At 33.0% G+C, this 9,534-nt stretch overlaps 2 protein-coding genes across 2 annotated transcripts; both read right to left on the bottom strand.

Annotated features, from left to right (window-relative positions):
- Positions 1 to 2,359, bottom strand: LOC111396697 (60S ribosomal protein L36-2-like). Its single transcript, XM_023023163.1, has 4 exons — positions 2,237 to 2,359; positions 1,857 to 1,961; positions 1,047 to 1,246; positions 1 to 358 (listed from the first exon to the last, which is right to left on the bottom strand). Exons 2-4 carry the CDS (start codon positions 1,956 to 1,958, stop codon positions 328 to 330), a joined length of 333 nt encoding a protein of 110 aa, XP_022878931.1. The 5' UTR covers positions 1,959 to 1,961; positions 2,237 to 2,359; the 3' UTR covers positions 1 to 327.
- A 788-nt stretch (positions 2,360 to 3,147) lies between these two features.
- LOC111405676 lies at positions 3,148 to 4,240 on the bottom strand. Its single transcript, XM_023034676.1, has 4 exons — positions 4,137 to 4,240; positions 3,930 to 3,993; positions 3,524 to 3,616; positions 3,148 to 3,368 (listed from the first exon to the last, which is right to left on the bottom strand). The coding sequence occupies exons 1-4, from the start codon at positions 4,238 to 4,240 to the stop codon at positions 3,264 to 3,266; spliced, it is 366 nt and encodes a 121-aa protein (XP_022890444.1). The 3' UTR covers positions 3,148 to 3,263.
- Positions 4,241 to 9,534: the final 5,294 nt, after the last annotated feature.

The raw sequence follows: 9,534 nt of genomic DNA, 5'->3' as shown, positions 1-9,534 counted from the left end.
CACAGGCAATCATCGTTCATCCACATATAAATTTCCATCCAGTTTAATGGAATTATCCGATATGACATTCAAATTAAAGGAATTCTCATAACCGAAGCTGAGAATCTCACTTCACAGCCTTTACTTCTCACATTCAGTGTCCACAAGCTTAGGACAAAAGCAATAGGGAAACATAAGAATTTGTCGCGTTAATCAATTTCTGACCGTGGTTTTGTCCTAAAAAAAAAAAAAAAAAATGGAAAACCAACAACAACATAGATTGAAAGCAAAATGAAACAGTATTAACTAATGCCATCAAATCTATGATTTTCACTCTGAAACAAGTCTTCACTTCTTCTTTTCACCGCCTCCAGCAGCCCTAAATAAATTCAGCAAAGCAGTTAGAAACGATTTAAGTCATTTTAAAAACCACATTGCAGAAATAAATTGAAAACCTCAATTCATTTCAAGAAAAACAACTTAAAATTTCTCGATTGAAAGGAGAAAATATAGTAGAAGCATGATGAACTTGTGTTAAGAGTTCGGTTGTGACCCGAATTCTATCAAGAGTTGGTAGTATGCCTTGAAAAAGTCAAAGATAGACAAGGAGTCCTTTTCACGTGAAGACCGCTTGCTGGCCACCAATCAGCCGCTCAAGAGGATTTTGCAGTGAGCTGACCGCTCGCTAACCACTAAGTGACGGCTCGAGCGGTCGTCTTATATGGTGTAACCCGTTTGTAATTTTGGCAATTTTTTCATTTCTATTCTAGCTCACACTCTATTATTTGTTAGGCTTGTTATATTAGGACTCCACCTTATGTTACGCTCTTCTTTGTACTATATATATGAAGAGTAAACCTCTTAGGAAAATCATCCTACACACTTAGTAATCCTCCATATTTTTTATAGTAAATTTCTCCCCCTCTGCCCATAGTTTTTTCTTAATTCGGATTTTCACGTAAACCTTGTATTCCTGTTCTTATATTTTTTCATATTCCAATTCTAGTTCATTACTAACAATTTGTAATCTTGTCAGAAATAATGTCATGTAATTTGAGAAAGATTACCTCATTTTGCGAAGAACGCTGGACATCTCCTCTCTCTTCTTCTTGGCCCTTTTGTGAGTGCCCAACTTCCTCTTAGCTACCTTTAGAGCACGCTTATCCTTGCCAACTTTAAGCAGTTCAGTAATTCTCTTCTCATATGGTGCGAAACCAGCAACTTCCCTGATAAGGCTCCTTGCGAAGTGCACTCTTTTGCTCGTTTTCTGAATCAACAAAAAAGAAGAAATAGGATCAAAAATTGACTAACGTCTAACAGTTTCACCTTCTTGTTAAGTTGTACTTATAGTCTCCAGTCTCCACTTTGATCAGCTAATATAAGACTATAAACCATAACTTCTACTTCTGGAAACCTCAAAATGCGAAATCTCCTGCTGAAGAAGTCAAATTTCCTAGAACTCATTTGCTATATGGTTGTTAACAACTGTTTGTATGTTAAGACAACCATATACACAACAGAGTTAAGAACCTATAATCAAATTTCCCAATATACCCTGGCAATTTATCATTCTTGTTCTACCTAACACACTAAGAAAAATTATCTGTAATGCAAATTTGAATTATTTGAATCAAGAGCATGTTTCGTTAAGCTTAAATAAAATGTCCAAAAATGTTTGGAAAACTTACCCATTTCTAATTTTCACAAGTAAAAAAATTGTTTGTTCTAAAACTTATTTGTTCACTTATAAGTAAATTTACTTGTCAATTAACCTTTTAAGCTCAGCCAAACATTTTCATATTTTCATCACTTAGCTAAAAAAAAAAAAAATTTAATTAATTAATTAAAAAAATAAAAATGGCACAGACATAACTTACCCCCTTCCTAGCAGATGGGCGAGGAGCTAATTCCTTTGGGGTTACGACATGGCCTTTGTTCAGGCCAACAAATAAGCCAGTATTTGGCTGCTTCGGAGCCATTACCTATATACCAATTACATACACAAATGCAATAAAATATTTTTTTATCCAACTTTCACAAAAAATTTCAACAAATTCTCTTAATAAAAAAAACTGCCCCTAAATATTTACATTTATCTGTATGTCAACAATGATTCTTATAAGAAAACATAAACTGGGTTTTTAATTCTTTTCAACAGTACCCACATGAAACATGTATATAACCACATCCGCACAGAGATAGGTTAATGATACGTATACATATGAGTACATATCAATCATGTAAATTGAAGGTTCACCTTTTCTTCGAGCTGTCTGATCTGCCGCTGGAATCTGAGGCGGAGAGGAGAAGAAGAAGTAGGGTTTTGTTAAAATAGAGGCTTTTATATTAAAATGGGGATGAGGAGATTTTTGGAATACTAGGAATTTCACTGGGTAAAATTGTCATTTCGGAGTGAGGTTTGCAATATCCAATCAACGTCAAGAAGTTCGAGAATTTGGATGCAAATGAATATAAGAAAAAGGTAGGCTGGATCCAAATGAATAAATATGGAACAATGTTACGTGTACAGAAATTTAGTTCATAGAAATGTCATAAAATAACCACAATAGGTGGGATGGGTGATTTTTTTTTGGCATTTTTTTATTGTACCATGGAATTCATCTATGTGAGTGTCTGAAAGAATTCTGTTAGTCATCTTCTGTACACACAATATTTTTTATAAAAATATTCGAGCACAAAATTCACACCAACTCGAGTGAATTAGGCTATCTACAACCCTAAACTAAAATTTTGCACTATTTTGCATCAAACTAAAATTTATCTTCAACTATTACACCAAATTAATAGTGTTTTATTATTTTATTCATTTTTTTGATTTTTGACAATGTATTTATTTAAAAAATATATTTATTTATTTTATAACTATATAAATTCTTAAATCATAACTACGTTAAATTAACAAATATATTGAATTATTATTGATTACTAAATTATTCACATGTTTTATATATTATGTTAAATTGACAAAATAATTGATTACATTATTAATTTATTATAAACAATTACGTTAAATTTACAAAATAATTACTAAATTAAAAAATCATTAATTATTATTGATTATATTATTGAAAATAATGAACTTTATTATTATTATTATTATTATTATTATTATTATTATTATTATTATTATTATTATTATTATTATTAGGCACATTCCATAATTCCGAGCTATTGAAACATTACTGGCCCAGAATTTATTGAAACTTGAAAAGTCAAGTTGAAAATGGTAGCTGCTTCAAAATTTTCTGTGACTAACTAAAAAACTAATGACCAATAGATACCTTAAAAATAAAATAAATAAATAAATAAAAATCTATGAAGATGAGAGGATTACCAGAGTTGAGGAGGAAAGTGTAAGCTTCAGAAATCTGCATTAAAACTATTACATCAGATCGGAGCAACAATTGCTCAAGGATTCAAAAAATAAAAATTTCTACTGGGGATAAAGTCGAAGAAGAATATCTTATACAGGCATTCTTTTTTAATGTGCAGTCATTCACTTACCAACTTGAATTTCACTTACCAACTTGAATTTAGACTCGGCCTGAACTTTTTCATAATTTGGAAATCGATCGGGATGAGTTTCCCAAACCTTCTTTCTGTAAGCGGCCTTAACCTAAAATTGATAACACGATTCAATTCAGTTTCTAGAACTGTTTTGTGCTGCCCCACAAGTAGTTATTTTGTTTATTAGTTCAATTCAGGCAATTTCATCTGTAACTTACGTTCAAGGAATTAGTGGGATCTGGTCATCTCTCCAAAATAGCCTTTGACCAAAATAAAATAAAATAAAATAAAAAAGCAAAAATGTTAAAAAACTTGAAAAGGAATGACCCGCCTCACTTTCAATCAAGAGAGAAAAGAGAGGAAGAGATAATGTAGCAAGTCTATGTCCACCGACAACCCAGGTAAATTATTCAAATTCGGACTTTATTGGATGTGTGGATATTAGAAAGTCCACATTTGACTATCTGTTCCTCTTGGCTGGAGGGGCTGTATTAAGGAAAAAGTGCGAAGCAGTCGGTTATTGTTGCATCCATTATGGAAATGGAATTTATAGCATGCTTTGAGGCCATAGTTTAAGGAAAGTGGCTACGGAATTTTATTTCAGGGCTTGAAATTGTCGACAATATTGCCAAGCCGCTGAAACTTTATTGTGATAATTCTCAACAGTTTTCTTTTCAAAGAACGACAAGTATTCTAAAGGTGCTAAACATATGGAATTGAAGTACTTTGTCATTAAAAAAGAAGTTCAAAAACAAAAGGTATCAATCGAGCATATTAGCATCAATCTTATGATTGTAGATCTATTAACGAAAAGATTGTCACTAAAGACATTTAATGAATATGTCAAAAGGATGGGCATTATTGAAAATTATCATTGACATTATTATGTAATTTATGATGTTTATATATTGACATTTTGAGTTCATTTATGTATTGTTTTTGTCATAATTGTTGGTGCATGTACATGAATGAATTATGTGAATGCAAACAGGGATAATCCTTTTAATGACATTATTGGAATATAATTATCGAACTTCTTATTATGTATCATGTTAAGTGAGAACTAGTATTGTAGTACATTGGAGGAATTATGCCGAAATGATGGTGTAAAACTACCACGTCTCTTATTAATTTTTACTTAAGGATGATATATTAAATGTCCAATGTATGATGGATTTTAGTTCATGATATACGCATTATGTTATATATCATATAACGAAGCAATATTACATTGTCCAAGTAGAAGAATGTAAAATCAATTAATTTTGTGGCTCATGTAGAGTATTAAAGAATTAATTAAAAGTGGTTAATATTGCTAAAATCTTATTAGCCCAATTGAGAAGTGGCAGTTTTATAACTGTTCACTTTGATGGAAAGTGGATAGTTTTTATGGCATATAAAAAACTGTTGCTCTCTACCTATAAACTAAATGAAACACGTCAATTAATTAATTAAATTACTTAATTTGACAGTTTCTTTTTTGCAGATTTATATTCTCAATTATTGTCATGGATCAAAGTATGTTTCTTGATCAATTAACTTATACGTGAAACTCATGAATTTTAAGATTTTGGTATTATGGGTTAATCGCTTACAAATACAACCATAAGGAGATAAAGAATGAGCATTTATCAAATTGCCAAAACTTTAGGAATATAACATGAAAATTTATAGGGAGTATTTTGTTAAATTGTTTTTTTCCATTTATGTTTAGAACCATGAAAATCACTACCATTTATAGGAATAAATTTAACCCTCACAATTAGCCTATTCAAAATAAGTTACACTTAAAAATTAAGACTTCTAATTTTTTATTAAATCTGAAATTGAAATCAAAACTAAAAATTCAAAAGGTTTTTAATTTTGAAATTTAAAACTATATATTTTCTATGTTACAACAAGAAATGGAACCATGCCACGATTGAAGAGTTTGAACCTGCCCCAAAGCTCTGGCATTACATTTTGATACAGAGTTGGACGGAAGATTATTGCTAATTGTACACAATGCTATACAAAATGTGTACAGCCTCCTCATATGAGGGGGCCCACCATGAATAAAAAAAAAAGTCGCGAACCCCCTATTTGTGAGGCGGTTGTAACGCTATACAAAGCATGGTGTACACGCAGTGCTCATCTGAAGAAAATAGAGCAGTTCCTAGATCAGATTTCAGCATATGATGCGTGTATAATTGTCGAGCTGCATTACTACCATTCCATGCTCTATGTGATGTTGGTCGTGGATAAGGTATTCAACATCTCTTTTATCTCACTTTCCTATTGTTTCAGTCTTTCTTGCATTTATACATTTTTCCTTTGGACTTTACAATAGGTTAAGACCACGGTTGGGAAGGTCATGAAATTGACGAATGATGCCTTTACCATGTTCCAAATAGCTAAGACTGAAATGGCTAGTCTTGTTGGGGAGAAAAAAATAACGGGATGAAACATGAAGGGGCTCGAGTTTAAGCAGAAGCTGACTTGAAGGAAGAGCTCAACATGATTAACATGGAAATGGTGTTTATATGCTATAGGTCATGACAATGAGAAATGGGACCTTGCCACAGCTAAAGAATTTGAACCTGTCCCAAAGTTCTACCATTATATTTTGACATGGAGTTGGAAGAAAGCAGAGCATAAGTTCTTGAATCAGATGTTAATGGATGATGCAAGGTATAACTGTTGAGCTCGATTATCGCCATTCCATGCTCTACATGATGTTGGTTGTGTACGAGGTATTCAACACTTCCTTTTCTCACTTTCCTAAAGTTTTACATTTTTCCTTTGGACTTTGGAATAGATTAAGGTTGAGGTTAAGAAGTTCATGAAATTGAAGAATGATGCCCTTGCCATGTTCCAAATAGTCGAGACTAAAAGGGCTCATCATATTGAAGAAGAGAAAGAATAGGAAGAAAAAAATAAAGAGGCTAGAGGCCGAAGTTCAAGAAGATGTTCACTCATCGGACGATCTGTCCATGATCATTGGATGGATTGAATCAGTAGCGGATTTACAAGATGCTGATGTTTGCCGATTTGAAGGAAGAGCTCAGGGCTACCAAATTTTGGAGAGAAAGGCTCGACCTCGAGCTAAAATTGAGACAAAGAAGGCCTTAGAGGAGAAGGCCAAGTTGATGAGGCCATAGCTAGGGCTGCCAAGAAATGGAGGGAATCTCCTTCATTTGTTACCTTATCCTACATGCCTACGTCGTGAGTTTGGTTGAAGTGATCAAACACATCGATAAAATGAAGTCATAATTTGACACAGGCTTCCTTTATATTGCATTGGAAGATTAGAGGGTCATCTTGGTTGATATGACAAGTGAAGGCACTTCTTAGGATCCTCCACAAGATGAACTTGGGGTGAGGGCTAGAGTCGATCGTAGGGTAGAGACATTGGCTTAGATTTGCAAAATGGTCCCAATGCCTATGGAAATGGGGGTGTCGATGGTGATAGTAATGGAGACGGAGTGGGGCGGGATAAATGGGGAAAAACTTGAATTTTTTTCCCCATTTTTCTTATCGTATTTTCTTTGATAGGTTTTTCCCCCTTTTGTTTATGTTTTTGTATTAGTGATGACATAATAGTTCTTTTAAAGAAATTTTAACTTTCCAACATTCCTTATTGGTTAAATATATTCACACCACATATTTTAATAACTAGATTACGTCTTAATTGCATGGAAGCTTATAACATTTATACACTATCACATTTATGTCTAATTTTTTCATTGCATTTTTATTCTCAAATTAATATGAATTATTTTTTATTATGATTTCTCTCTCTCTCTCTCTCTCTCTCTCTCTCTCTAAGATAGGGTAAAAAGTTTCTGTGATTAAGAGAAGAAGTTAAGAATATAAGTGTCATAATGATTAAATGTTAACGTCCTTTAATGTAATCAAAATATGGAGTATTCGCCCCCCGGGGCACAGCTCAACTGATAGATCAATAAACATTGGCTTGCTTCCAACGGCAGGGTGGAGAGTTAGATTCCTGGTGGGAACCTGCGACCAAAAATTTGGTATGGAGCAATCATTGTGGAGGAGGGTCTCTTGTGCGCAGAAGTGTACAGTCAATGGGGGGAACCTGTGATCCAATTGAGACATAACCCGCGATTTACCCCTCCAAAGTTCTAGGGACATGGGTCTTGGAGGTTCAAGATTTAGTTTGGTGTAAGATGGGATACCTGAATATCAAAAAATAAAAAAAAATAAAAAAATGGAGTATTCATATTAAAAAAAGAAAATAAAATAAAAAGATGTGAATATGACCGTCCTTTTATCATGAATAATGCTATCCATTGTGCTATAACACCAGTTAATATGATATTTTGTAAAAAGTTCCATTAAAGGAAAAATTATGTAATTCATTTAATGATATTTAGTGCCAATTATGTTGGTGTTGTATCACTCTTTTAACATTAAGCAAGTGTTTGAGCCCCTTTTTAGCTAAAAATGTATTTTAGAATAATAGATTGATGGAGAATGTGTGGTTAAAAATAAAAAATAAAAGTTTTAGGTTTGTATGTAATATTATTTTATTGAAAAATGTGTGATCGAAAAGAAGAGAGAGAGAAAAATGTATTTGAAAATAATGGAGATTAAACAAAAGTTAAGTAATGTTTGACCACCACGGTATTTAACACAAGTTTTGCTGACAACAATAGTGATATTAAATTACATATTCAATTAAATACGTGGAACTATGACTTATTTAGCAGGACATATGATATGTTGACACCTAAACTGACAATCAACATATTAAGAATAAATAGCATTATTCTCAAACAACTTAAATGTGTTGAATAGTCACGTTCTCACTTCGAGAATTGTTGCAGCATAACGCTACTTTTTCTTAATTGAATTTGAACATCTATAACATAATTAGTAGTGAATTACAGGAGAATTAGTCTAAAATAAAACTAAATTAGTCTAAAATAAAACTAAATTAACTTATTTATGTTGGAGGAATTTTGTGAATAGTGACGCCAAAACAAGTATAATGATGGTTTGTAAATCCGTGCCGAAAATGGGACAGAGTAACGGCAAAGAAACCACAAGCAAGAAGAAGAAGAAAGTAGGGATAAAGCCGAGGCAAGAGTTGGACTCTTTGTCTTTAAGTCGAATTTGCCCCGCAACGGTGCCTACAGATTTCAACAATCGACTCCCAAAATACAACGGCTACACTTGTGTTTGTAGCACTCCAAAATACAAAGTACAACGAACCAAATTTAGGTTTATGTACTCCAAGGATAAAATGAAGGAAAATCAAAATAAATGAAATGATTTTGATTTTGGATAGAAGAGAGGATGAGAGATGTTTTGCATATCAAATTGTGTGGAATAGGACATCCAAAGGGTCCTATTTATAGACCATGAAAGGGTGTGGACGAAATGGTTGAGGCCAAACTATGCACCCTTTCTAAACAATGTACCTTTATGAAAAGGTGTCTATTCACTAATGGTTGAGGTCAAACCATGCACCCTTTCCAAACAATGCACCTTTATGAAAATGTGTCTATTCACTGATTTTCGTCCTTTTTCGTAATTTCTCATTCATCCGATATTGGTTTTCGAAATGCCAAATATACCCTTCAATACATGCAGAGAAATCAAAATTCTCTTTTGTGCGTCCCGAAGCGGCGAAGTGGCAAACAATTTTGCCTAAACGGATTGAGTCGAACTTTTGAGTATTTGGCCGAAATCGATACGAAGTCACTTTAATCGATTTTCAATTCTTGATTTATTTAACCAATATCCAACAAATTATTCATTTAAGCCACCTGCCATTAATGTTTTAGAATGTGTTTTGTTCAACTTCGAAAATGGCCAACGGGTGTCATTAAAGGACGATGTACACGTGGGCGTAGTTTACTGTATGTAAAATATAAAGAGTATGTTTGTAGAAGAAGATGAATAGTAAGCAATGAAAGTATATTGTGTTTTCTTGTATATATTTTCCAAGATCCTTTTAATTGATACAAGAATTGCCTATTTATGATGACCAGGCCAACATGGCCACCGTTGGATTGG

This window comes from Olea europaea, chromosome 1 (assembly GCF_002742605.1).
Source record: "Olea europaea var. sylvestris chromosome 1, O_europaea_v1, whole genome shotgun sequence".
NCBI lineage: Eukaryota > Viridiplantae > Streptophyta > Magnoliopsida > Lamiales > Oleaceae > Olea > Olea europaea.
This window is presented reverse-complemented; position numbering and strand designations above follow the sequence as displayed.

Bases quoted from the DNA above. Each gene is read 5' to 3' on its own strand.
- LOC111396697 (XM_023023163.1), bottom strand. From the start codon at position 1,958: ATGGCTCCGAAGCAGCCAAATACTGGCTTATTTGTTGGCCTGAACAAA. The intron at 1,247-1,856 runs GTAAGTTATGTC...TTGTTGATTCAG, and splicing joins GCCCATCTGCTAGGAAGGGG to AAAACGAGCAAAAGAGTGCA. The intron at 359-1,046 runs GTAATCTTTCTC...GAATTTATTTAG, and splicing joins AGCGTTCTTCGCAAAATGAG to GGCTGCTGGAGGCGGTGAAA.
- LOC111405676 (XM_023034676.1), bottom strand. From the start codon at position 4,240: ATGACAAAGTACTTCAATTCCATATGTTTAGCACCTTTAGAATACTTG. The intron at 3,994-4,136 runs GCAATATTGTCG...TCCTTAATACAG, and splicing joins AATAAAGTTTCAGCGGCTTG to CCCCTCCAGCCAAGAGGAAC. The intron at 3,617-3,929 runs GTCCGAATTTGA...TATCAATTTTAG, and splicing joins ATATCCACACATCCAATAAA to GTTAAGGCCGCTTACAGAAA.